A 27,875-nucleotide genomic window follows, 5' to 3' on the forward strand; every position below is an offset into this window, starting at 1 on the left:
AAATAATTACATAAATTGGAATAACTTACACATACTCGAATATTTCCAAAAATTGTCAACAAATATTTTAAGTTTATTGATAAGTAAATCGTCGAAATAATATAATCATTCATATGAACAAAACTATCGAGTGCAAAATACATCTAAGAACGTAATGTCGTATATGTTTGAAATTAAGTAAGATTAATGCATCCACATATACGTATAAGCGTTACAATTCAAGTGTTAAGTAAATTACAGTAAGCGTAGTTAAGAACCCACTCGAAAAAACATTAACTAACACTTAATGTTTATGTGATTTTACGAAATAAGATAAAAATCCGTGTCTTCCATAATTTATGTAAATCTGCTTATTACATATTATCATTATATTTAAATATAAGATGTACAAATATTATCACAGTATGTATCTTTCGTTAGTACACCATTTTATCTGTTTTAAAAGATTGAAGAAATTTCTTCGTATAAAATTTTAACTTGACTGCATTCTTTGAATTATTTTTTACTGAATTGTATTCCTCTATCACTAGAAAATTTCTTAAGTTTGAGAAAAATAAGAAAGAATCATTACTGATATAATAATGATAATAATAACATAATACCATGATAGTAATAATGATAACAATGACATAGTAACATAATAGTAACAACATACTAAAAATTTCTTAAAACATTATAAACCCTATATTCGATTAAAACGCAAACACAATTGAAATATAAAGAATCAAAGGATCGCAGTAAGGTTAAATGCGGTTTTTTCAAAACTATACTTTTTAATCTGATACTCAGTAATGTTCGAGAATAATCATTAGATAAATTTCAAATTTTTACACATTATTTCTTATAAAATTATTTATAAAGTAGCATATGATTCTTATGATATTTTAATTTGTTAAATCTTTGTAAGCCTGATTATTTAAAAATTGATTCCTTTTAATAATAAATGTTTTCGTTAAAAAACCATCATTTCCTTATTTTTTTAAATAATTTATTTCTGAAAACTGATTAATCGATCTCAAACAGCGATTCGAGAATGTGCCCGAAGTTGGTACTTCCGAAGCAATCTTCAAGTCAGTGAATAAAGTGCCGGTTCCAAAAAAATTAGATACAAATGTCACTTGTACTGTGCAGACCGATTTTTGGAATAATTACGCTCTTTTGTTTCGCTAGAGGTGTTCCTGCTACTACTTATAGAAACATGAGCGATCTCGCTGGAGTTCATTCCATTGCATACGTAACAGTTCCAACACAAGAAGTCGCTAAAAAATTATCTCAGTAAGGATCGATATAACCTATTAAAAATTAATTCTCTAGAGAACAAAAATGATTACTTTAATTAATCTATACTTAATTTACAGTGGCTTGGTGAAGAATAAATTAGCCGCTTGCGTTAATATTATACCAGGGCTTACATCGGTGTAAGTATAATGTATGTACTATTTATTATGCATACAGGCTAAAATATTTTAATTTCATTTAGAAATATTATTTATATATTACAGATATGAATGGAAAAATGAAATTAATGAAGACAATGAACTTCTACTGGTAAGAAGCAAAAAAGTAATATTAGTAGGTTAAAGTTATTGATACACACTTTATATACTTTATTTTAGATGATAAAAACTAGGACTGATACTGTAAACGCCCTAACAAAGTATGTAATGTAAGTACATATTTTGATATTTTTGAATTATTATATACATACGTTTAAAATTAATTTTGAACTGGCTTTGAACAGGGAAAACCATCCATATGAAGTTTGTGAAGTAATCTCATTACCTGTAAGTATTGTTTAATTACGTTTTAACATAGGATATATACTCTAATATAATGCAGATGAAAGTTGAACAATGTTTTATTATAGATTCAAAATGGAAGTCACAAATATCTTCAATGGATAAGCGAGATAGTTCCACCTATCAATCAAAGAGAGCAATAAAATAACTTTTCTTCTATATCCATATTTAAAAGGATTCTAATGTCACATATTATAATAAAAACATTTATTTACCTTGTTATAAAATAACATGAATTGTTTTATAAATTTTTCACTACCGTGAAAAGTTATGTTATGCTAATTAGAAAAAACAATACAATTAACAAAAATGCAAACTAGAACCATTACAATCGATATAAATTTGAACACATCGATAGACGCGTATACATTTACAAATAAATGATCAAACATTTATAGTGTATAGTCAATTGTATAAATCTTATACTACATACAAATATAAAACTCGAAATTGTATAAATCAAAAATCAATATAAAAATAAGTACTACAATAACTATGTATATTTTCATTTCTTGTGCGTTTCTCTCTTTCTGAAAGAAAATTCATTCTTTTTATTATCTTATTAGTATTGTCAGTCAATTTATTAATGCAAATATTGTAATAATAAAATTAATTGTTATATTTATTAATGTAAATATTGTAATAATAAAATTAATTGTTATTGTAGTGGATCATGGCAACAAATTTTGTATACTAACAAAAATTTTTTATACTATCAGAATGTGTTATTCACCCTATAAGTATGTATTATAACAAAATCACTAATACATTTTATTCGTGAATCATAAATTGTATCTAAAAATATTATTTAATGGAGTCTAGGTATGTGTGTGAATTCGTATTTGAGATATAAGTATTATTTTACTAAAAATTAATGTTATCTGCCACCCTCATATCCTGGATAAAGCGATAGCAGAGCAGATGATAAACATTGATTAACTTCCATTTTATAATTTTTGTCTAATAAATGACGACATGACGGGCAATATTGTACACCCGATGAAAAAGTACGTTTTAAACAATTAAGGCAAATATTATGTGTGCACGGAATCGTGACAGGATTATAAACAAGTTCCAAACAACAGGGACATGTGAATCTGCAATTTAAAAATTATAAAAATTTGAAAATATAACAAATATATTTACTAAAAATTTGATGAGTAACATACCTTTCTGAAACTTGTTGTAAAAATGCAGTTTTACCATCTGGTAAAGCCTTACGACATTCATCCCACAATTTTGTATTTGCTTGATCTTTTTCAATATGTTTCACTACTTCACTTTCTAATTCGTAACTCTCAAGTTTCCTTTTCTTCTTTGGTGGTTCTTTTTTCGAAGAATTTTCTTCTTCCATTAGTATATTTCGCTTTTTATTTGTCTTATTAGTTTTATTTATTTTATTTTTTGCCATTGCTTCCAAGTATCCATCTGGATACATTGGTTTTAAACCAAGAGCCTCTATACGTGCTTTACCCTCTTCAGTCCATGGTGCAGCTGCTAGATCATCTCTTCTTAATAAATATCTCCATACGCGAAATCCGCTTTTGCCTGTATCTGGATAATACTTTACTACCTTATATATACCATCATATCTAAAATAAAAATATTTTTGTAAAAACTAAATATTAGAACATATAAAAATAACAATAATGATTATTATTATACCTGTTGCCCTCTTCTGGTGCATATTTGCTATGTTTAGCGAGTTTGAAATTTCTGACAACTCTTACAGGTATACCACCTCTCCAATCTTCAGCTGTAGCGCCGGCTGTCGCATTAAGCTTTGCATTGCAATTTAGAGCCAATGCTTTATTCATTCGAGTCAACATCTGATCGCAACTTTGTTCAGCTGTTCTTTTATTTCCTTTATAAATATAACACATTAATTGAGTCATAACAAATTTATTTATAATTAAATATTCTACCTGATAGGTCCCTGCCTCCAGAGCCGGTATAAATAAACTCATCACCATTATCAATATCATCCTCGTAACCTCCAGATAATACAATAGAATATGCGCAATCTGTTTCTCTCCCATGAATTCCAGCTATATGTGGTCTATGCACTCCAACTTCAGACACCTATCATTTACATATCTTTGATTTACTTATATATGCAAGAGTTATTAAAATTAAAGATTATTTAAAAATTTCAATTACCTGTACTCTGTACATCCAACACATTCCAACTTCTACTCCTGGAATAGGTCCACGATGATTAGGTGGAACTATACTGCACTCTTTCGTCCTTCCAACACATGCCATTCCTTTACCCCAATCTCTCTTACTACTATTATTTTCATTCGTTCTTTTTTTCGTTTGTTTAAGTTTATCACCTGCCTTTAAAAAATAATGATTTATAAATTTTATAAATATTATAAAATAAAGTATTATTAAATGGTAATTAACCTTCACAATTTCATTTTCGTCATTTTTACATTCTGGGCAATACCAGTAATCTTCTTCAGGTATAGATGTTAATGGAGGATTCAAACAGCTTAAATGATATGCGGAGTTACACTCATCGCATAAGAGAAGATTGTGTTCATCTTCTTTCCCAGCACAGACTCTACAACCACATTCTCTGCATTCCTTGTTAGGATTGTCCAAACATGCATCACAATAAGCTTGTATACGTCTTCGTTTACCACTACTGACCATATGTTGTTCATCTTCAGGACTTCTGTCTTTAAGAAATTTTGGTTCTTCTATGGCAAAAATCTCTCCTTTAGGATTCACTTTCCGATTCTCAAGTGGTTGATCCCTATTTAAATAGATACACATATTTTAATCATACATTATACCAACTTAAACTGAATATTTGAATTATACAATACTTACTTTCCAATATGCAATATCCCAATAAGTTCTTGTACCCTCTTCTTTTTATCTATTTTCAATATTGTAAAATCATACCATAATCCTGTTACTTTGGGATCATCAACATTGTGATTGATCATCACTTTTTGACCTATTTTTAAGCTATCAAATTTTAATAAACGCCTTGCACGTGGTCTTACTGATGACTCAGGTACATTAAAAGCTGGAGCTTTATCATCAAATTCCCACTGCATATTATAAATAATATTATCATCTCTTTTAAAGATTTTTAATATTATTGCCTCAAACCAAGCTCCATAAGTTTGGTCAAGACAATCTACCGCATCTCCAACCTTATAATATAAACTTTCTGCTTCAGACAACTTTTCTTCTTTGCTAGAATTATCTACAATTTCTTCTTCAACAATAGAACTAGGAGTTACTTTAGTACTTGAAGTAGCTTGGCTTTCTACTTCATTAATTTGTATTTTAACCATTAATTGAATTACATCATTCAAATTAACATTATAATCATATAGCTTATAACCATTTTCTAATTGTTTCCCACGGAAGAATAATCGTTGTAAATCCACTTTTACATCTAATTCCTTCTCAATCTCACGCTGCAAAATAATATTTTTATAAATGAAAGCTTTTACAAAATGTTATTAAATAAGTATACGAATACTTCAGATAGAATTATAAAAATATAGAAATACTATACTCCAAATAGATAATTTCTTTTCATTCACACATTATTATTAAATAATTGTAACTAACATTAAATAAATGTTTTTAATAAAATAATGGAATATTTAATAAAGTCAGATTTTTTTACTCCAAGAATTTCAGCATTAAATGTAAATATCAGAGATAAAATTACAACTTTTACGAAAGATAAAAAAATTATATTTTTTATCTGAAATTAATACTTCCTATTTATTTTACCTTAAACTCTTCCACTTCCGTCAATTTGGAGATGGTTAATATTGCCTCCTGTTTACCATCCATTGTTCTCACTTTAACGTACATTTTAATATGTTTATTCAGTCAAAAATTTTCAAAAAAAGCGTTATCTTGTGCCTAGTTCTTTAACACAACGATCAACGTGTGCAAAAGCAAAAAATGTAATTCACTTCATTAACATTCATAGAAGTACAAATAAACCAACAGTGACTGTCATCAATCATGAGTGACTTCAACACTTGTTGGCATTTACTACTGAGAAATTTGGCGGGAACAGATCGTGAGTATATATGGCGGAAAAAAAGATAGAATGAGAAAGCAATCACATTCAGGTATATACATCGTTGTCATTGGTCATTTCTATTAAAACAAAAAATGAACCAATCAGACAATTTGCTTTTATAAAATTTATCGTTCAGTTGTAATAAATTTTATTATATTTGTTTATATTTTATTTTGTGAATTCTAAATCTTAAATAATATTGTGTACCATATTAAGATAGTAATAAATAGATTTAAAATGAATACTGTTGAATATTTATAATAGAAATACGTAAAAAAATTAATTAAATTTTCCAATATATATTTAACATAATAAATCTATACAAACACTTATTTCTTAATTTTTTATTTATTGTACTCTTAGGTTCTTAAATTAATTAAATTGTCCAATATATATTTAACATAATAAATCTATACAAACACTTATTTCTTAATTTTTTATTTATTGTACTCTTAGGTTCTACATATTTTAAAAATTAAAATATATATTATATAAAAGTGTTACAAATATGTGTATAAAAATTTGCACGGTCTTAATGCTCACTTTATCGATATGCATGCAATTATATGAGCAAGTGTATTTTAATCCTTCCGTTATTCACATCTATTGACGAAGCTAATTGAGATATATACTCTTTCCGTGCAGTAGGTTGTTAACAATTTAAAATAGTACTATTTATGTGAAATTTAATGAATTGTACATCTTATGAAAAACCGAACAACCAAAAAAAGGATTAAATTGAAAATTAATAATTTGTAATTATTTAGGAACTGGTAAATTAGCCACATTCCTAATTCTGAAACTAACTTTTCAAATGTATACCTAGAAAGTTCTTTGTACAATTAATATACAATGGTGATCAATTTGATAAGAAATTTTTATAGATAAAGAAATATATATATAACTACATATTAATATCAAGCTTTCTATGTGTAAATAAAATCTCTAATCCAAATTAGATTTTTTAGAAAATACGATATAATTATAAACACTGAGAGTTGTATACAAATTATACAATTTTTGTACTATCTTAATTACTAAATCTTCATTAGTAAAGATTTAAAATGAAAGTACCTTTTCGGATTCATAAAAAAGAAACAATTCCAATCGTAAATTGTACCTCTGAAAATACAGAAAATTGCAATCTTGTTCTCACACAGCTATACATAACGTACATACAACTTACACATAATTATATTTAATTATATTTATTTAATTAATTTATTAATTACACGATTAATACGCATCATTGTGAGCAGAACTCTAAAGTTGCCAGTTTTTTCTCATATAAAAATATCGGAAAACGATTGAAGTTTACGATAAAATTACAATTTTTACAAATATAATATAATATGTAAATATATATTAAAATGTATTTATACATACATAACTATATTTCTATACTAATTTCTAAAGTTGAACAAAATTTTTTCGAATAAGTTCAGGAAATTATTAGTCTTACAAAAATTCAGGACATATTTCACTTATATATATTAATATATAATTTACAATAACTCATATATGACTGTTGTTACGATAAAACTAATATGTATATGTATATATAGCGTAAAGCGGAACTTTAAAGTTGCTACTATTTTTACAAAACTAAATGTTCTTGCAATTTGTATAATTACATATTAACAAGTAATTTGCATAACTTACAATCATGACAATATAATACCATTCATGTATAAACGTAAATTCACAGTTTCTGCTCTCTTAAAAGAGTTACTAATCAATTAGAACTTATATAATTACATAGTAATATATAATTAGCGTAATTTATATATAATTACAATTGTAATATGGTTAACAGCTCCATCATTAAATAGAATATTCTAGTAGAAAATGTTGCTCCATCTGTGGCACAACCTATGGCTAAGCAGCACAATATGTATGTACCGGTACAAAACTTAGATGAAAAGAATGTTTTTATAACTTTTGAATCGATATTAATCAGTAATCATCAGTACATGATTATTTATTACTTTATGACTAGAAAAGTTAAACGATTTATAAAAATATTCATATAAATTTTGTGTATTTAAAGTATTATATAATTAACAATTAATAAAAACGTCACAAAATTGGCGTTATGTTTGAAGTTACAAATTGTATACAGAATTTTAAAATAGACTGATTTCATGTACCAGTACACAGAATAGCTGCTAATGTAAACTTAAACTGCCAACATAGAACTTTCCAAGTCAACTTCTTTTATTCATCGCACCTGGAAGACTTCCATTAAATTTCCTGATTGTCTTCTCCAGTCTCATTATCTACAAACTCAACATGTGTGAATGGAAAATGGCCAACCTTGCCATGCAATTCACCTTCCCACTGACCATTTATATTAGTCTTTGTTACTTTTATCACATCTCCAACTTCTAATTTTAAAGCAGTTTTATCATATGCATTTGGTACCCTTGCTTGTTTCACTTTTGCAAAAGCAGGCAATGTTCTTTGAATATTTGATCTGCGGGTGGTCCCTTGTCCACTTTCTGGATAAGACATTTGACAAGCAGAAACCGAATTAGAATTTGTAGTTGAACTTCCGCCACTTTCTGGGCATGAATTATTCTCAATTACAGAGTGATTGTCTTCTTCATACTTCTGAACATATGGTACTGGAACTGAACCAGTTTGACCAAGGCTATTTCTAGCAGTCCACCATTGTTCTTCATCTTTTGATATAATTGTAAGAATTTCTCCTAAAAATAACATTATTGGATTTATACAAAATATAAAAACTTACATTTTAAAAATTGCATTGCTTAATCAAATTATTAATTGCAATCAACTAAAAATATAAGAGACATTATATGTTAACCAGTTACTTTCAAAGTAACACTTAAAATATTTAAAATAAAGATTAAAACCTACAAACCTTTCCTAAAAGGTAAATCATCAGGATCATTGCCTTCAAAATCATATTTTGCTATTACCCTCTGTGTCTTTTTAGATGCAGGCCTGATCAGTGGTGTTGTATCCAAATAATGTAATTTGTAAAAAGCCAAAAGGTTGGGAATATCAGGAAACGTTTGATCTCCGATCCGATAACGTATTTGATCACCCTGCTGAATTTTATTTATAATATAATGGCTAACCTTGTTGTCTTCTCGTACACATAGAACAAAATCTCCATGTATCGATGTGCTGTCACGTACTAAGAATACACCGCCTACTTTTTCACCCATGAGTAAATCCGAGGCATCTTGTCGTGACATTGCACCAAAATACCAACTAGAAAAGACATGACAATAAAAAGATAATTAATCCCACAAAAGATTCATATTTAAAGTTCTGCACATCAAGTATCATAAATTTATAAAAACAAGCATACATATAGATATTAGTAAATAAGAATACAATACAATATACATATCAATAACCAAAATATTAAAAAATACAAATATTACTTTAAATAACATTCGCTTATCTTAAATACATCGAATTATTTATAATATAATTTTCATAAAAGGTTATTACAAATTTGTTCAACATCAGTTAAATAAAATTTTAAAGGTTAATCATCGATGCAACATCATATTTATTACTTTATTAGACAACGTCAATTGATTTCATGACGCATAACAGCAAGACCAAAATCATTTCTTTATTTACCTGTACTTGTCATATTGATTAAAAGCAGCAGCCATTGTTTTAGCAAGTAATCGGTATTAATTCCAGCAACAGGGCCTTGATGGCGCAACGAGGAGCGCCCCTGTCCGAGTCGAAGGAGGCCCGGGTTCAAGTCCCCCGAATACAGGTCCCCAAGTCCTCCCTCTCTCTTTCTCTGTAAATCCTGCAATATAAAAACATTGTTCTTAGAGTGTTTTCAAACATTAGGCTCTCTCAATGCAGCATGTTTAAAAAGCCATGTTTCTAAATCAAAAGAACATCCTTTAAGTTCGTCCGTACATATAACATATACGATATATTATAATATATTTGAAAAACTTTCGTTCTCGACCTCGCCGATGGACTTGAGTAATAGAATCACTTGTTAATGGGTCTCATGTGAAGTTGTGTCTGTTTCAACAACTGCAAACATGTTTGAAGTAAAACCCTTACTTCTTCTAATTTCGTGTTCTTAGGCTTCGCCTCACGTCGAATATCGTCAGTGGTATTCTTTTTGCCCAATTTGTCTACTGAGATTGCGCAAAAGTGCAACTTCCTTTCATGCGCGAACCAATAGCAGACGAATAATATTTCGAATTTGCACCTTCGTTAACGCTACAAACAGCATATTCCACTTAAATGTGTGACATAAAAACAGAAATAATAATGATCAGGCCGAAGTTTCTTGGATTGTGAGTATGCGGCGAGTAGAGTGAGAACTTCCGAGAATCTTGAGAAACTCGTTCCTAGCGCTCTCTGTCGTCTCAATGAAGGAACTAAAATCTTCCGTTTAAAAAAAATATATATATCTTTCTTTCAATTTACCAATAGTATGTACAAAGATATCGATATATTTTTAAAAATAAAAATACCGCTTTTTCTTTGATTTTTTTTTACAGAATATTAAAATGGTTAGGTTTAAAGAAATATTACTTGATTTTCTACAGATTTATTACACTCTTCCCCTCCTTGCATTCAATTTTTTTATGAAACTGATATTATTTTCCTAAAATATTCTTTCCTAAATGTTCCCTTTATCCTATGAACTGCACTGGTACACGTTGTGTAAAGTACAAGAAGTAAAACGCATTATTAACATAATTCTGAAAAATGATGACTCATATTGTACAGCAAATTTATCGAGCTAACTGCGTGATTAATGCTGCACACATTTCGAAGAATTCCATTGTATGATGACCTGTTGCTTGAGGTGGTGGAAGTGTAGGATCTAAAATAGTTATATTTACAATAAAATATATTGAGATAAATCATCAATTAAAAATCGTCAGCGTTGACTCAAATTCTTCACCTCGTCCAATATCTTCTTCTTCATTTGATAAAGATTTAAAATCCAATAAATAACTTTTGTAATCAACTTGATAAAGTTGTAACGACATCTTACTATATCTATCTGTTAATTCACTCTTTTGGCGTACTCTAACGCTGTAAGCATTTATGATTTTCCATTCCTAAAAATATATAAATTATTATACATATTAAATTTGTTATTTTATAGATTAGTTTATAAGCAAATCTTACGAAATTGAGAGCTTTCATAGCTCGATAGACTTCATTCATAATGTCGTTCGGTTTAGATTGTGAACGGATTCCTAAATGCCATTTAGCTCGTTTTACTGGCGTACCACGAGCACCTTGTATCGAGGACGATGTACTTCCTTGAGAACTTTGTCTTTCTCGAAACGCTGAGATGTACAAAAAGTATATCAAATATCGTTTTCATAAACTCTATGATGAAAACGATAATAAATTTTTTAAATTCTAAAGATACAACATTAGTTTATCTTCTTACGTGCTATTCTCTCTGGATGTGGTCTCAAAGGACTGCTACTGGTATCATTGGGGCTAAAAGCAACAGGGGGTGGACTAGATGCTACGTAGAAATCTTTTAATTCTGCTTTAGCAGCCTCATCTGCGATTCTTTTATTATCTATTATTAAGTGATAGGCAATTGCCAGTTGATCGTGAGGATCTCCAGCTAATAATGCAGAATGGACTTCTGCTTCTTTGACATTGAATTTTTCGCAAACTTCGTTTACTGCGTCTATATCAATTACAGAAGCGTCTTGTTCAACAGGCGACGGGAATAAATATGAAGGTAAATCCTTCTGGAACCATTCGTGTTTCCTAAATTAAAAATATTTGTAATTATTTCAAACTGTATCAAAGAAATGTTAAAAATTTTTTAATTTATAAGTAATGCATAATACATATAATAAAAATTGAATATACTTGATATCTTCAATGGTTGCTCTTTTCATAGGATCCACTTGTAACATGTGACATAAAAGACTTACAACACTTTTATTCAGGTACTCTGGGATGGGAAAAACTCCAGCTGAAACAAATATTTGAAATTTTATATGAATCATTAAAATCAAAGGTTATACAGATTGTTATTACTTACATTTAATTTTACGGAAAAGTGTTGGTACATGTTCATCATCAAATGGTAAAGTACCACAAAGTAAAGCATAAAGTATTATTCCACAAGACCATATATCGACTTCAGGACCAGCATATAATTTACCAGAAATTACTTCTGGTGCTGCATAATTAGGGGAGCCACAAGAAGTACGTAAAAATTCTCCATCCATCATCATGTTTGACAAACCTATAATTTGATAAATTATTAGATTATTTGAATAATATCATTCAATCAATAAACTTTGTTAGTAAGATCTCGACTATATCCAAATACCGAAATCTGCTATTTTTACATGTAGATTGTGATCTAACAATAGATTCTCTGGCTTTAAGTCACGATGAACTATCATATGCCTGTGACAATAATCAACACCAGAAATAATCTGTTGGAAAAATCTTCGTGCCTCATATTCCTTTAGTTTGCCATGTTTCACAATATAGTCAAACAACTCTCCACCTGATACATATTCCATTATCATAAATATATCGGTGGGTGAGCTTATAACCTGATATCTAAATTGTAACAAAAAATTTATATATTTTATATTAATTAATATTTTATAAAGCATGCTACTATTACTTACAATTTAATAATGTGAGGATGTCTGAAAAGTTTCAGATTTTGTATCTCTCTTCTAATCTTTCCAACCACATCTAAACTTTTGATTTTCTGACGATTCAAAATTTTCACAGCAACCTTATGTTTTGTTAAGACATGTTCTCCAACTATGAAAAAGATAAATTATAAGCATTTTGTATGCTGTGGTATTACCTAATATAAAAAGTAATAAAAGCAATAAAAGTAATAAAGGTTTATTTACAGAAGATTTACATACTTTTTACTTTACCAAATGTCCCAACACCTAATGTTTGACCAAGTGTGTAATGGCCAATCTTAACAATTGGCTGTGGTTGATTAGATGGAATTTTCTCAGACATTGTTGTTAATTCTATAATATGTAACAAACATCACCAGTCAAATACAAAATATAATGTTAATAAAATTAGATTAGTTAGACTAAATGTGAATTCTTACAATGACAACAACTTTAAGCAAAATACGATCATAAGTTGCAGCTCAAAAATATATAAATTTATATAAAAACAATGAAGTTAAAATATCAATAATTACTGGCACTTTATTACAATTGCTTATTTATATTACAGAAATCCAAGAAATTGTTTAACATTTAATGCAAGGTCAAATAGAATGCTAAATCACCAGCATTAAGATGTGATAGGAATAAAATAGCTACATTGAGAAATATGAAGATAAAAATACGTAAAATAATAAAATAAACTCTGTCATAAATATTATAAACTAGATGATTAACTTCAATCACCTGATATTATTTACATGTTCTGACACATTATTTCGAAGATACCACTACACAGACATTTAACAGGATATGTTAAATCATTTATCACAAAATTCAAAGATTAGAAAGCTAGTGATAAATTTTATATTGATATTTTCGATTCATAGGAAAATTGAGTCTTCATAATGCTAAAATATCTTATGTTCAGTAAGTATACGTATATAGCGCTATCACGAATTAATCTGGCGGCATATATAAAATTTCTTTTCAAATCTATTATACGAAATATATAGAGTATATACATAATTTTTTAAATTTATTACCTAATTGTTTAATCACATAAAAGATATTTTAATTTGATTCATTTTTAAACTTCAATTTTTTAATATGCATATGAATAACATTATACAATTTTTCAAATATATTTCTTAATTTGTTAATTATACCAAAAGATCATTTCAATTTCATTTATTTTTAAACTTTAATTTTATATTTCTTTTTTATTTTATAATTAATTTGTCGAAAACAAAAGTTAATATTTACTTTAATAGAGATAGTCATTATGGTGAATAATTATTGTTTATGCAATTATAGTTGTCAATTTTAGGGATTAATATATTAATTAATGCTCTTACTTTATTCGAACATCATGTTCCTTTTTTTTACCAAGACTCGAGGTTGGATTTTAGAACCGCCTAAAATGTAATATTGATCTTTGTAGTCTTTATTTTATTTCGAAGTAAAATTTACCAATCACGTTATTATTAAAATGTCAGAAAAAGAGATAAGCCTTCTTAAATATTTTCTAAGTGGAGGATTCGGCGGAATATGCACCATCGTGGTGGGTCATCCCCTAGACACGATAAAAGTAAGGTTACATTATTTAATATAAGAAACAGGTTCTGTTAAGTAACAAGGAATTCTAACGTGTAATCTGCATATGATTAAAATGTTTTTTAATTCTCAAAAATCCTGTTACAACTTAATTATTAATTATTTTTATAACAACAACAATGTTTATAAACAGTAACAAATTATAATAATAAATGTTTATAAATAAAGCAGTACAAATTTTATAATTTGTACAAATAAAACAAAAGTTTGTTTTCATTGTTGAAATGTAACAGAATTTGATATATGAAACATTTAAGTAGAAAGTATAACTTCTTAAATCATTTTTAACCTGCTAATATTTTTTATAATATTACAAAATTGGAATAAAATGCATTTTTAGACATTTTTGTATATAATAAAGTATAAATAGAAATTTGGGGTAGAATAGTTGCTCTATAAAATTAAATGTAAAAGATAATCCCCCAATTTTTCAGCTGTACCTAGTCTAATTATAAGTAGGATTATTAAATCCTACTTAGGAATAAACTGTTTTTCTCTGAAGAGGACTGGCCCGATATGTTAGGTAAAAGAAACACTATGTGTGCTGATTAGATTTTGTATATAACTTTTTATTTAAGAACCTACTTTATTATTGTCTTTTTATTTTTTGTCCTTGTATTCTTTTAAATTTTTATGTTAATCAATTATCTGTGATTATCATTGTGGTTCATTATTTTAAATATTTTATATTTTGATAAGGACATAAAATATTTTTATATTTAATTAAAAAATTAGGATCTATGGGAATTATTGTAATTTTTTTATTATGATGAAAAATAATTAAATTAAAAGAACAGGTCTATGGTTCAATTATATTGTAGCAAAAATAAATAATTAATAAAATTAATGTTTTCCGTACATTCTTTCTATTTATCAAAATTGCTTGTACTGACATTTTTTTGTTTTCCTTTTAATTATTGTTAATAATATTCTATACCAAAGTAAGTGTTTGGAAGGGACATTATTGTTAATAGGTCCGCCTCCAAACTATGCCTCTACCAGGTCCAAATGGAGCAGTGTTGTATAATGGAACAATTGATTGTGCTAAGAAAACAATCGCAAGAGAAGGAATACGTGGACTATATAAGGGTTGGTAGATAGTTTGTACCTTAAACATGTATAAATATACCCTATTAATTCTTTCTTCTTATTAAAAAATATTTGCTCATTAGATTATCTACAATATTTTTCTTTTAGGTATGGGTGCACCTTTATGTGGTGTAGCTCCAATATTTGCGATAAGTTTTTATGGATTTGGACTTGGCAAGCAATTGATAAAGAGATCTGACAATGTTGAACTGTCTTCTTTGCAACTATTCTATGCTGGTGCTTTTAGTGGCATCTTTACAACTGTTATAATGGCTCCTGGTGAAAGAATAAAATGTCTTTTACAAATACAACAGGGTGATGCGAAACCCAGATATAATGGCCCTATTGATTGTACAAAGCAACTTTATAAGAATGGAGGAATTACAAATATTTTTAAAGGTACCTGTGCTACTCTTCTGAGAGGTATGTAATATTAAAAATGTTCTTTTTTATTTTATTTTTATAATAATTTAAATATAGAGACTATGAAATTGTCAATTGCTACTCTTTTTTATTGTGAATTTTCTTAAGTCTTATATATCTAGCTTATATTTATACACAGTGTTATTATACAACTATAAATGATAAATTTAGAAAGCAGAATTATCTTATAAAGACAAAAAAATAAAGTGTCTAATTTTGTTCCTTGTTTTTTATACACATATATTAATTGTAAATTAAAAACATATATTAGCTAACTGATGATATTATCTTCATAATTATTTCTTCCCAATGTAGACTTCTTTAAATACCTTCTCCTCAAGGTTCTACATTGCAAACCACCTTTGCGTAATGCATGAAATACTCCCCAATTTTTCAGCTTCTTGGGAGTTGAGCATCTTGGTGCTATTTCTCGTAACCTGTTTACCTTTTTTTTTTTTTTCAATCAAATTACAATTATTGTGTGGTTAAAAATAGCTTCAAACAATAGCTTCTTTATACTTACCAAGTAAGGATTCCATGTAATCATCGAACAAGTACAATCCCATGGATTGCTATCTAATCTTACAATTGAAAATTGTGGTGGTTTATTTGGAATCCGAAGCATTTTGAAAAAGTCTATAGGTAGTGATGTCAGCTTATTCTTTGAAAGGATAATTTCTTTAAGTTGCTTCTGTTGTTGCACTCCAAATAAACCAGGTGGAATGTATTCTAATTCATTATTTGATAGATCTATACGTTTAACATTTTGCAAACCATAAAATGCATCCATAGATATTTTACGAATATGACAAGAACTTAAATCAAGATCTACTAATTTGATTAAATCCACAAAAGCATCAAGATCAATACTTGAAATATTTCCGCGAGCCCTTAATTTTAACAGCTCTGGCATTCCTTGAAATACAAAACGCTCCAACATTGGTATTTCTAAATTATACAGATATAAGGCTTGAAGCCGACATAATCCTAAGAAAGAATTTTTTTGTAGATATAATTTTGAATCTTCACCTCCCAAATAAAGTTCTAATGTTGTATTCATGATTTCAAAAGTACTGAAATCAGAAGATATTTATGTTAATTTTACATCTTATTATCATAAAAATATGTATGTAATTAAAATACCTTGGGAATATAGAATCCAAAGGATTCTTCCGAAAATCTGCAATCTTCAACATTGGGAAAGGGGGAAAAGATAGTTCTGATAAAAAAGTTAGATTATTCCCTCTTAAATCAAGATCTTCTAGCATCAATAAGCCAGCTAAATCTACACTTTTAAGTGTTAACAACTGATTACTTGCAAGTGACAATACTTTTAAATTTGGGGTGCCATAAAAACAAAATTCTGGAATGAACTTCAAACTATTTTTTTCTAATGAGAGATGAACGAGATTATTCAAACCATCAAACATATGCCATGTTATATCTTTTAAATCACAATCATAAACTCTTAAGTGAGTTAAAGCTCCTAAACCAGTAAAAAGTCCAACAGTTTCTTGATAACCTTCCATTTCTTGTTTATACACATCATAAGGAAGTATTTCCTTGTCATCACTTTCTCCACTATTTTGTTGACTTAAAAATATCAGTCTGTGCCCTGTACTTTGGCTGATGTTATTTAGTAATTGTTTATTATTATTTTCATCATTGGTAACTGTATTCATTGGTTTAACCACAAGATTAGCTTTGTTTCTTTTCATTGGACTCAGGCTTGTCAATCTGACTCGTTCTAAATTTAGGTAAAGAAGATTTAATCCTAATGGATACAATGAATCAACTGATAAAACGATTCCTCCTTGTTTTCCTTGTTCAACATTCGAGCTTTTTTTTACAGATTCATAATCTATTCCTTGAATGTCTAAAGATATTAAATCTGTAAAACGTTGAAATGTTGTAGACTGTAGAAGAATCTCAAAGTTTCCCATACCAGATTCAAGAATTGTAAACACCTAAGACAGAGATACGTTATTTTCGAATAGCCAAAAATAATACTGTTCAATTCTGTAACAACAACCTGAATGTCTGATGGGAGTTTATCCAATAGTTCCTCATAATCTTCGGCAACAGCGCAAATTGCAACATTTAAAAATTCGGGTATCATAGAGTGGTCCATGTTCAATCCAAATTCGAAATTGCATTCGTTAGTCAAGTTCTGTTGAGAAAAAAGATTATTAAATGTCAAAAAGAAAGATAGCTAGTTTTCATACCTGATCTTGACTCGTTTTGATCCATCGATGCAAAGGTAAATCAATAAATTTCTGTACCTCACATGAACAGCCTGGTGGACATTTTACCTCCCAAACATCACCAATATCGATTATTTGTCCAAAGCACTCATTCTAAACATACATTTATTTATTAATTTATCATTCAGCTAAATATACATGCAAAGTCACTCTTAAGAATCTCTATGTTACAATGAGAAATTACTAAATTTAAAAATATTATGAGAAAAATAATCTTTTTCTCTTACACTTCTTCATATTAAATAAAGAAAAGAATTATGTACCAGCAAAGTGAGGACAAGTATTAGAAAAACCATCATAATTAGGATAAAATTTGAATGTTGAAGAAAAGCAGATCTTAAAACCAATGATGGTACGCTGGTTTGAAGGAAACTGAATTTTGTTAATTGTTATCTATCTGCCTTGATGAGCCCTATCAAACAGGATGTTTCCTATCTAGCAACCTACACACACTATTCTTGCCTTATAATTATAAATAACGTTTCCACATAATGCTTTAATTATATACATTCAGGTGAAACTTGATCTTCTTTCAATCTCATGAATATCTTTTATAATATGTTTATTACTTGTTTACATGTAAATATTGTCTGAATCTGTAAGCTTTTATCTTATAGTCTTCCATACAGGTAATTTGTATATCTTATTAATCATTTTTTAAATTTAACATTTAGATGTTCCTGCTAGTGGAATGTACTTTATGACATATGAGTGCCTCAAAAAGTGGATGTCCTCCGAAGATGGCAAAACAGGAATATTACAAACGATTGTTGCTGGTGGTTTTGCTGGTATAGCAAATTGGATTGTTGGAATGCCACCTGATGTATTAAAAAGTCGTTTACAAAGTGGTATTTATTATAAATTTATTACAATTTATTATTAAATTCTAAGTAATGTTTACAAATCTGATTAACAACAAATTATGGAAGATATTAATTGAAGTTTTACTTATCTTATTTAGCTCCAGATGGTACTTACAAAAACGGAATTCGGGACGTGTTCGTAGTTTTAATGAAAGAAGAGGGACCAAAAGCATTGTATAAAGGATGTGTACCAGTGATGCTTCGTGCATTTCCGGCAAATGCAGCATGTTTCCTTGGGTTTGAAGTTGCTATAAAGTTCTTGAATTGGCTACTACCTAGTGTATAATTTAAAATTGTATAAAGTATTCCTACCACTAGTTATATGTTGAATTGGTAATATATTCGTGAAGTATTCTATCTTTAATCAAAATAGAATAATATATCTTTTTATAATAGCATTCACTTAATGATTTTATGATGAATTTGCAATGAACTGTTAATCTATTTTATCTTAATCATTAATGCTATTATATAAGTTATTTTTTAAATATAGCTTATACACAATGTAATAATTTTTGTCATCTTTTTATATTGTTGAATTTCTATTTTGTAATTTTTAATATATCTTTTTATAAGGGTAAATAAACAACGGATTTGAAGGATCAATTTTAATTTTAATCATCTTCTTTTAAATTTATTTATATCTTAAAGATAAACATTTTCAAATAATAGTTTCGTTTTATAAGAATTTTAAAAATATGTAGAAGTAAACTATTTTTTTATTACTGAGTAAGATTTTAAATTTCTCACTTTTAAGTAAAGTAAGAAATGACTGTTTATATTTATTTGATGATCATACAAATTCTGCTTGATGTTTTCTTAAATTAAGTTTACTACCGTATTATTTATCAGGAAGTTGTAATTCTTATCTTATCTTGTCCATTGAATTGGAATTTACAAACTGGAAATTTTGAAGGGTTCCTAAACCTATCAGTACATTAACTTTTTATCACTATAGCAAGGGAATTGCTTTAAGTTGTAATAAAGCTTCATATTGTTTATAAAGATGATATTAAAATCTGTTATATTAATTGGAGGCCCGTCAAAAGGTCTGTGTTTCGCATAAAATGAATATTTCTAACATAGTTGTTATAAGCAGTATAAAAATATAACCTCAAATATGATTTTACTCATTTTTTACAGTATTGATTGTCAGTGTATTTGAATTAAATAATAAGTAAAAAAGAGTAATCCACATGATATTTTAAATTCAAAAATATATTTTTTAGGTACTAGATTTAGGCCTCTTTCATTAGATATACCAAAACCATTATTTCCTGTTGCTGGATTACCAGTAATACAGCACCATATAGAAGCATGTTCTAAAGTGGACAATCTTAGTGAAATATTAATAATTGGATCATACCTTGCAAGTGATCTGTCTCAATTTATTCAGGAAATGATAAGCACATATAAAATAAGCATTAGGTATCTTCAAGAATTCATTCCATTAGGAACAGCTGGTGGCTTATATCACTTTCGTGATCAAATACGTTCTGGTGGACCTACATACTTTTTTGTAATGAATGGTGATGTATGTGCTGACTTTTCTTTGCAAGAAATAGTAGATTATCATAAAGAGAAACAAGCATTGCTTACTATCATGGCCACTGAAGCAACTAGACAACAATCGTTGAATTTTGGATGTATGGTTCTTGACAAAGAAGGAAAAGTTGCTCATTATGTAGAGAAGCCATCGACATTTGTTTCCACTTTAATCAATTGTGGAATCTATCTTGCTTCCTTAGATATCTTTCAAACCATGGCTGATGTCTTTTATGCAAGACAAAATCAGGAGAGTTTTACGTAAGACATCTTAGAAGACTTTTTGGAAAGTCTCTTATATTTAAGAATTTTGACTAAATACTACTACTTTATAGGCAATTTAATGGTAATGGTAAAGATCCAGCTCATATATCACTAGAACAAGACATATTAATGCGTTTAGCTGGAACTGGTCGTTTATTTGCTTTACCTGTTTTAAAGTGGTGGTCGCAAGTTAAGACTGCAGGTTCTGCTATATATGCCAATCGTCACTATTTAGCTTTGTATAAAGCAAAACATCCAGACCGTCTTGCTTCTACAGTTAATGGAACTTTTCAGATTATTGGTGATATCTATATTCATCCTTCTGCTACTGTTCACGAAACAGCAGTGGTAAAAAGCTCTTATAGATATTTGGTTCTTATAAAATCATGAAACATTAATTAAATTTAAATTTCATGAAATATTTGATTTGTAGCTAGGTCCAAATGTAAGCATAGGCCCAAATGCTGTCATTGCCTGTGGTGTTAGAATAAGGGAGTCAATTATATTAGCCAATGCTCATATTCAGGCACATTCTATTGTATTACACAGTATTGTTGGGAAAAGCAGCTATGTGGGAGAATGGGCAAGGATAGAAGGAACACCATGTGATCCTAATCCTGACAAACCATTTGCGAAAATGGAAAACTTGCCCTTGTTTAACACTAATGGAAAATTGAATCCTTCTATAACAATCCTCGGTAAATAGTCTATTCATTGATTATTTACACAAGAAGATGAGTATATATATATTTTTACTATTTATATTCTAGGTACGAGTGTACGTTTGGCAGCAGAGAAAATTGTATTAAATTCGATTGTCTTACCGCACAAAGAACTGACTAGGAATTTTAAAAATGAAATTATTCTATAAGGTGTATGCATACAATGCAAATCACAATATTTAAGAAAATATATCTTTGTTAACTAATTTATATGTGCAATATTTCGTTAACTGCTATTGTATATTTGAAATTGCCAATTTATCAAATAGTGACTTTAATATAAAGTCAGTTTTCTAAGAAACTGATACTGATGCACAATATACAGATTTATATAAGGTATTTATATGGATATAAATATTTTCTAATGTTACACACAATTATTAGTTTATATATTAATATATATAACGATATACCATGTACAATATGAGGAAAATAGACATTTTCGACACTTGTATATCCATTTTTCTATTTGTATTTCTGACTTATATTTGTAAACTCAACACCTTAATCACTAATAAGTTAATAATTAGTGAAGAATATCTTTTGTTAATTCGTTCTTTACCAAGAAAAAGGCTGAAATAATTTAAACAATAGTTTATGATAATTGTATAATTTAAATACATATGTATCTATTTTTTAATATAAAATAAATATAATGAGTTCAAATATCTTATCTGTTTATATAATCCATCGTATCAAAAAGTACCATATATATAAAGTAATTAACATTATAAAAAGTTTAAACTATATATTTTCTACCAGAATACAAATAAGAGAATTAATAATTTATTAAAAAAGAAATTGTATGTTATGCAGAAAATATCAAAACTTTTCAGATCGTATGTATTTACTTACATCGTAAAAATAAACACATACTCGGTTGTTTGACATGCTTTTTTGTACATAGTTGTATCATCATTTACAAGGAACAAATGTAACAGCATTAGTCTATGAAGTTTATAGAATATATAGAAGTCTATTAAGTCTATATTCACTCCTCTTTTATGTACAATTCTTATGGTTAGCATCTAAGAAACGTTAATCTGAACATCATAAGAACGTTAAAAAATACGCGCATAAGAAATTAATAATTTTATAAAAATAGATCATGTACAGTCTTCTTGTTTCAAACCTTCAATTAGCTATTATACAATTCCTAAAATACTATGAATAAAAACAGAAGCTTCAAAGCTTCGTTTCATGTTTAACCCTGTTTCTGAACAATTGACTTGGTCGAAGTAACCCTTGAGAATTATTTAAATAAGAATTTCCAGACATGATAACGGTTGCTGAAGAATCTGGATTTAAAAATTCATTTTTATTATTATCCTCAAACGCAAATCGTTGCTGTTGTTGCTGTTGCGTTTCATTATGATTGTTGGACTCATGATTATTTTTCATACGATAGTGTACTTCAGAATCCGTCTCTTCTTCATTATCCGCACTATCTACATCTCCTGGAAAGATATTAGATAAATACACATAAGAGTAAGTGCATTTCATAAAACTGAATTCAAACAAATTTAAACAGAACGCACCATCGGAACTATTAGTAGAAGGTAAGTAAAAACGTGAGGCTGGAACTTTGTTATTTCCTACACGTCGTTCTCGTTCTCTGGCAGTATTGTTTGGATGATGATACTTAAATTCGCGTGGTAGGGTATAGCTTCGGGGCAATGATACTTGACTACCTTCCATATCGCTAAGATCTCCTTCTACCTCTCCCTCGCCTTTAGAACTTTCCTCTCCACCATTTTGACTGAAACGTAGAATATATTATAATATATGTTATAACTAATATATACCATTTAATAATATTTTAATCTTTAATTACCGATGATTAACATGAGTAGACGGTGTCCAATGGGAATAATGATGAGGAAGACAGCGCGGTGCCAGTAAAATTTCTGGAGTGTCCGCTCTTTCTCTTTGCGTTGTTCTCCATGAATTCGAAGGATGAACGTTTGGGTAATAGGAAGATGATGGTGGTGGAGGTAAAAGACAGTGCATTTTCACTGGTGGCCACGAAGATAAGGCTAGTCCTCCATTTTGATCACCTACTGATGGCTCAGATGTGAATAAAGGAGAACTGGGGGAAGTATGTAATTTTGTATTAGGTGGTGGTTGCTGATTTGATGCAGGCGACGACGAGAATGACGATGCTGAAGCTGATGGGGGAGGAAATAACTTTCCTTCTTTTATTTCTTCTTGAATTGCTCTTAATTCTCGCAACTGCTGTTGCTTCTTCTCTTGAAGTTTCTCTCTTATTAAATTCACACTTAGAGAGCCAGCAGTTGCAGCATCCATTCCAATTTTTTGTTCATTTGAATGATCATTTTGTATCATGCCGGAATTCACAGATTTCTTCCAAAACGGTATTAATTGACGTGAATTATTATTCACGCCAAGCCATTGTTTCGACTCAGTCACTGTGTTCATAGAAGTTGTGACAGTTCCAGTTTGAGACTGTGGTGGCGGAGGAGGTACGAATGTTGTTGGTTTTTTCTTTTTTCGATTTGGATTTACTACAGCTGGATTCGTAAAACGACAATTAAATACTCCTGGTATGCCACCATTACTCAATTTAACTCTCCTTACTCCTACATTCACATTTAATTTTTTATCTTCTGTATATTCTATTTGTTTTTCTTCCAGATTATCCTACATACACAATTCCTTTGTTAGAGATATATTTACTATATTGCCCTTAAAAATTTGATTTTAATTTGTAATACCTGGTTTGACAAAGCCGTGAGATTCGAAGCCGTCATTCTACCACCAGCTTCATACCTTAATCTCCGTACATGAAAAAATCTATAGTTCCATGTAAAGTCATTAACAATTATTATCATTAAATAATATCTGTTTTCGCAAAATAAACTGATAAAATTGAACTTATACCTACCTATAATAGAGCCCCATGAAAAACATACCACCAAAAAATAAAGCTAATAGTGTAAGTACTAAAGTTACAGGGTTTGGATGATGTTGGTGTGGAAGAAGATCTGTTCTATTAACACCAACTATCCATACACCAATGAGTAAACTATTCTCTAAAAACATTACTGTGTAAAAAATTACCTAAAAGAATATAAATGAATTGAATACACCTGATTTAATTAACTTTAAATATTAGTATTAAGGAAGCAACATACATCAACAACTCACCATTTTTTGACGATGATTTGTTTCGTGTAAATTTACGTACGCAAATATATAAACGAATGCAAGGAGTGAAGCTAAAGACGTTTTTCTTAAAATAGTCAAATGTTCGCCACCATGAAAAAGACCATCTGGTGTGAGTAGCAACCACATCAACATTGATAGCCAGTGGAGAGCCATGACAATTAGCAACCACTGTCCACCATAAAGTGAAGCATAAGCTACCAATACTCCTACTCTAGCGCTTACAGTTCCTAAACGCCAAGCTAGTTGTGCCAGCACACCTAGCCATGTCAATACCAAACGTTCTAAATTACGAAGACGTGCTGCACCTTTGCTAAAACTAGCAACTGCCCAACATACACTCCACAAAGACAGACCAGCAGATACTGCAGTTAATTTTGCTAACTTATCACTGTCTCTGTCAGTTTCCTTTGTTTTTCCAACATCTGTATTTGAATCATTATTGACTCCAATAGACAAGAGATATAACTGCAGAAGTAACATTGGAGCAGCTTCACAGAAGGCATGAATAAGGCGTAATACACAAAGTTCTCTAACCTAATGAAGTAAAATCATTAATTTCAGATAAATTATTTTAAATATATACACAAGCTATTTTTTTCTTGCACTTTACCTCATGTTTAACATAAGTTAAATTAACTGGAATAAATAATTTGAAGTATCTCCATAATACTCCAATTTGAGTTGAATGAAGCAATAAAACACACCATATTGTCCAATTCCCATTTTCTTTTTTTCCATTGATATTGCAATCTGTTATATTGTTACCAGTTAGTTTGCCTCTGGCTCCCCACAAATACCATCTTACACTAATAATCTAAAATTAATAAAGAATATATTAGTTATGACAAATAGAAATTTTTCATTGCTTTATATGGATACTGACCTGAGAAATAATTAATGAAGTTGCTATAAGAACAATACTTAAGGGAAAGAGAATTGGAGGAGCTACAGAATGTTGGGCAAGAGCATATACCATCGCAAAGTCAAAAACAACGTCACAAAAATATGATGCAAGGGAGATTATATTGAATAATACATCACACAATGGTAAAAATTCGTGTTGATGCTGTATCTGCAGATGCTGGGCCATAATGGGCTTTTGTTATCCATTTGGATTATCCAGCACCTTTTCTTTTTGTCAACCTATGCCACACATTCCACAATATAGCAATTGTCTCATACAGTGGATGAAGAAAGCTTTATTCTAACTGAAATACAAATTGTTAATAAATTACCTATTTAATTAATACTCAATGTAATATGATATATGAATATTACACAAAAATCTTAAACTAATAGAATACCAAATATATTAGGTCATCCCATAAGTTCGTGCCGATTTTTGTGTATACATTTCATGTGTCGATTTATAAACATACGGCGATAAGGGACCAATGCACTTGAAAAATGGGAAGAAGTTGTACAACGAGAGGAGGATTACATTTTTTCATGAAACTGAAAGGTATGTAAACAATCTTAACATATATAACCGCTCGAAAAACGGAACGAACTTATGGGATGATCTAATGATTCAAAAAGATTTTATTTAAAAATTAAAAAATTGTTTTATATACATATTTTTGCTATAAAAATAATTTTTATAGCATATTGCTCTGTAATCGATACATATGAATTCAAATAAATAAATTTGTATATTCATCACTAATTGATAATATCACATATCACATTTTTAACTATTCATATGTGACAATGTCAGAAAACTATAAATATAAATTTAAAATAAAAACTGGAATAGACAATAAAATATTGTAATAAGAAACTGACAATAATATTCAAAAAGTTGGAAAATGAAAAATCAATTTTTTACAAACTGGTATATCTGATTAAAATGTGTCAGTTGTTTAATAGGAAAAAAGAAAATAGAAATCTCGATAGTCTGGAATAAAAATATTAATATAATGAAAATATAAAATTAAAAAATATTGTGAAGCGTAGGAGGAAGCAAATTTCCTTACCACATTCCTCAGATGTCACCGAATGAGTAATCACAAAAGTAACATTCTCATCTAGATGCTGGCCTCGCAAGAGCTTGGACCAGCGTTGGAATGCAAGGAATTTATCTGTATACTTCGTGGACGCTTTCAAAAATAAAACTTTTCCTCACCGACTATCCACGATCTGCGTTGCTTTTTGATTGTGTTGGTACATTTTCCGGCGATTCACGTTTAAGAAGGTCGCTTATTTTATTTCAAACAAACTTTAGTTCAATCTACCTGTTGATTCAAGAGACAACTATATATAGATTACTATATAACAATGTAATAAAATAACATTGCACTTATCGTTGCTCCACTAACTCTAAAACGCAAGATTGTCGACCAAGTAGTCAGGAATTCCAAGCAGTGGTTCTCATCAACAACTTTGCGTAAAATGATTAATCAATCTCTCACATTCTTCGTCAGTGGTTCTCATATTTTTATTATTTCATTTCATTTCTGCAACTATACTGTTAATATAACGAAAATAATAATATTATAAATAAAATGTATATAAACAATATATTTATAATTTTGATAATCCAGATTTTATAACTATTTTCATATAAAATTGAACGCTATTAAGGCAGTATTATGTGTACATATTTAAAAATTTAAAAATATTGGAAAATATGGACATTGATGTTAACACGTATTTATTTCCATGACTTTTTTTAGTATTTTTCGAGCACTGTGATTATAATCGTATAAACAATTTTTCCTAATGTCTTTATACGATGAAAAACTATCTATATAACTTCGAAATTGATAATTATTTATTTAAGTCATTGTAGATCTTTATATAAATAAATCTTTCTCGTAAATTGGATTCCAGTGATTTGGAGATTCATTAAAAATTGCGAATACAAAAATGTCCAGAAATTGAATTTTCCTTCCATTACATTTCATATTTTTTTACATATACACTATCAAATTTTATAAAATTATCTTCCCTAAAAAAGGCCACTTTTCCTAAGATCATTAAGTTTTTAGTTTGGTCAAATATTCACTATTACGTAAATTAATAATTGTATTTAAAATCGCACTTCTTATTTTCTCATTGAATTAAATTTACAATTAATAAGTGAAAGATGACGATTAAATTATTGAAAGTTATTTTGTTATAATAATTATATTAATAAATAATGCTTATTACGTATATTCCATCGTAATAGATGATCGATTTTTAACTATAAAGGTTGAAAAACGAATTACATTTTATTTTTCTTAAAATATCACACAAACATTCGGACGCACAACAATCAAAAAATCATATCAAACATTAAAGTTATAATAGATTTAGGAATATCCAAAATTTTTACACTTTTACCATACATTTTTATAACCGCTTTTTTTTCTAAATTAGTACAAA

The 27,875-nt window shown here is 28.8% G+C and overlaps 8 protein-coding genes across 15 annotated transcripts; 3 read left to right on the top strand and 5 right to left on the bottom strand.

The window, feature by feature from the left end:
- Positions 1-1,041: 1,041 nt before the first annotated feature.
- On the top strand, positions 1,042-2,292 carry LOC126923772 (protein CutA homolog). The gene is made up of 6 exons (XM_050737555.1): positions 1,042-1,275; positions 1,359-1,418; positions 1,503-1,548; positions 1,617-1,666; positions 1,742-1,784; positions 1,868-2,292. Exons 1-6 carry the CDS (start codon positions 1,112-1,114, stop codon positions 1,940-1,942), a joined length of 438 nt encoding a protein of 145 aa, XP_050593512.1. The 5' UTR covers positions 1,042-1,111; the 3' UTR covers positions 1,943-2,292.
- LOC126923770 (E3 ubiquitin-protein ligase UHRF1-like) lies at positions 1,843-5,857 on the bottom strand. Its single transcript, XM_050737550.1, has 8 exons — positions 5,568-5,857; positions 4,641-5,242; positions 4,209-4,563; positions 3,960-4,139; positions 3,725-3,881; positions 3,465-3,663; positions 2,969-3,391; positions 1,843-2,896 (listed from the first exon to the last, which is right to left on the bottom strand). The coding sequence occupies exons 1-8, from the start codon at positions 5,649-5,651 to the stop codon at positions 2,677-2,679; spliced, it is 2,220 nt and encodes a 739-aa protein (XP_050593507.1). The 5' UTR covers positions 5,652-5,857; the 3' UTR covers positions 1,843-2,676.
- A 1,203-nt stretch (positions 5,858-7,060) lies between these two features.
- LOC126923428 (adapter molecule Crk) lies at positions 7,061-10,237 on the bottom strand. Of its 2 annotated transcripts, none has more exons than XM_050736875.1 (4): positions 9,943-10,237; positions 9,493-9,673; positions 8,756-9,111; positions 7,061-8,579 (listed from the first exon to the last, which is right to left on the bottom strand). In XM_050736875.1, the coding sequence occupies exons 2-4, from the start codon at positions 9,525-9,527 to the stop codon at positions 8,113-8,115; spliced, it is 858 nt and encodes a 285-aa protein (XP_050592832.1). In that variant the 5' UTR covers positions 9,528-9,673; positions 9,943-10,237; the 3' UTR covers positions 7,061-8,112. The 2 variants fall into 2 exon arrangements, with proteins under 2 accessions (XP_050592832.1, XP_050592833.1); XM_050736876.1 differs by lacking the exon at positions 9,943-10,237 and adding an exon at positions 9,790-9,936.
- Positions 10,238-10,422: 185 nt separating this feature from the next.
- LOC126923421 (5'-AMP-activated protein kinase catalytic subunit alpha-2) lies at positions 10,423-13,470 on the bottom strand. Its single transcript, XM_050736858.1, has 10 exons — positions 13,278-13,470; positions 12,771-12,884; positions 12,519-12,660; positions 12,209-12,447; positions 11,915-12,121; positions 11,740-11,845; positions 11,300-11,634; positions 11,029-11,192; positions 10,799-10,958; positions 10,423-10,717 (listed from the first exon to the last, which is right to left on the bottom strand). Exons 2-10 carry the CDS (start codon positions 12,871-12,873, stop codon positions 10,626-10,628), a joined length of 1,548 nt encoding a protein of 515 aa, XP_050592815.1. The 5' UTR covers positions 12,874-12,884; positions 13,278-13,470; the 3' UTR covers positions 10,423-10,625.
- Positions 13,471-13,890: 420 nt separating this feature from the next.
- LOC126923426 (congested-like trachea protein) lies at positions 13,891-19,392 on the top strand. Of its 5 annotated transcripts, none has more exons than XM_050736868.1 (6): positions 13,893-14,121; positions 14,582-14,670; positions 15,122-15,236; positions 15,320-15,659; positions 18,598-18,771; positions 18,885-19,392. In XM_050736868.1, the coding sequence occupies exons 3-6, from the start codon at positions 15,156-15,158 to the stop codon at positions 19,070-19,072; spliced, it is 783 nt and encodes a 260-aa protein (XP_050592825.1). In that variant the 5' UTR covers positions 13,893-14,121; positions 14,582-14,670; positions 15,122-15,155; the 3' UTR covers positions 19,073-19,392. The 5 variants fall into 5 exon arrangements, with proteins under 5 accessions (XP_050592823.1, XP_050592825.1, XP_050592824.1 ...); XM_050736870.1 differs by having other exon boundaries at positions 13,897-14,121; positions 15,345-15,659; XM_050736866.1 differs by lacking the exon at positions 14,582-14,670 and having other exon boundaries at positions 13,891-14,121; positions 15,345-15,659.
- LOC126923413 (insulin-like growth factor-binding protein complex acid labile subunit) lies at positions 15,728-19,048 on the bottom strand. Of its 3 annotated transcripts, none has more exons than XM_050736832.1 (6): positions 18,902-19,048; positions 17,885-18,016; positions 17,692-17,829; positions 16,803-17,626; positions 16,183-16,732; positions 15,728-16,104 (listed from the first exon to the last, which is right to left on the bottom strand). In XM_050736832.1, exons 3-6 carry the CDS (start codon positions 17,788-17,790, stop codon positions 15,931-15,933), a joined length of 1,647 nt encoding a protein of 548 aa, XP_050592789.1. In that variant the 5' UTR covers positions 17,791-17,829; positions 17,885-18,016; positions 18,902-19,048; the 3' UTR covers positions 15,728-15,930. The 3 variants fall into 3 exon arrangements, with proteins under 3 accessions (XP_050592789.1, XP_050592788.1, XP_050592790.1); XM_050736831.1 differs by lacking the exon at positions 18,902-19,048 and adding an exon at positions 18,187-18,568; XM_050736833.1 differs by having other exon boundaries at positions 17,692-18,016.
- A 297-nt stretch (positions 19,393-19,689) lies between the features above and the next one.
- Positions 19,690-21,983, top strand: LOC126923423 (mannose-1-phosphate guanyltransferase alpha-A). The gene is made up of 5 exons (XM_050736861.1): positions 19,690-19,835; positions 20,016-20,592; positions 20,667-20,943; positions 21,029-21,293; positions 21,366-21,983. The coding sequence occupies exons 1-5, from the start codon at positions 19,793-19,795 to the stop codon at positions 21,464-21,466; spliced, it is 1,263 nt and encodes a 420-aa protein (XP_050592818.1). The 5' UTR covers positions 19,690-19,792; the 3' UTR covers positions 21,467-21,983.
- Positions 21,984-22,045: 62 nt separating this feature from the next.
- On the bottom strand, positions 22,046-26,851 carry LOC126923410 (uncharacterized). The gene is made up of 9 exons (XM_050736824.1): positions 26,483-26,851; positions 25,390-25,714; positions 25,117-25,320; positions 24,486-25,040; positions 24,223-24,398; positions 24,053-24,131; positions 23,152-23,978; positions 22,856-23,076; positions 22,046-22,774 (listed from the first exon to the last, which is right to left on the bottom strand). The coding sequence occupies exons 2-9, from the start codon at positions 25,594-25,596 to the stop codon at positions 22,503-22,505; spliced, it is 2,541 nt and encodes an 846-aa protein (XP_050592781.1). The 5' UTR covers positions 25,597-25,714; positions 26,483-26,851; the 3' UTR covers positions 22,046-22,502.
- Between the last annotated feature and the right edge of the window lie 1,024 nt (positions 26,852-27,875).

This window comes from Bombus affinis, chromosome 13 (assembly GCF_024516045.1).
Source record: "Bombus affinis isolate iyBomAffi1 chromosome 13, iyBomAffi1.2, whole genome shotgun sequence".
In the NCBI taxonomy this organism is placed as follows: domain Eukaryota; kingdom Metazoa; phylum Arthropoda; class Insecta; order Hymenoptera; family Apidae; genus Bombus; species Bombus affinis.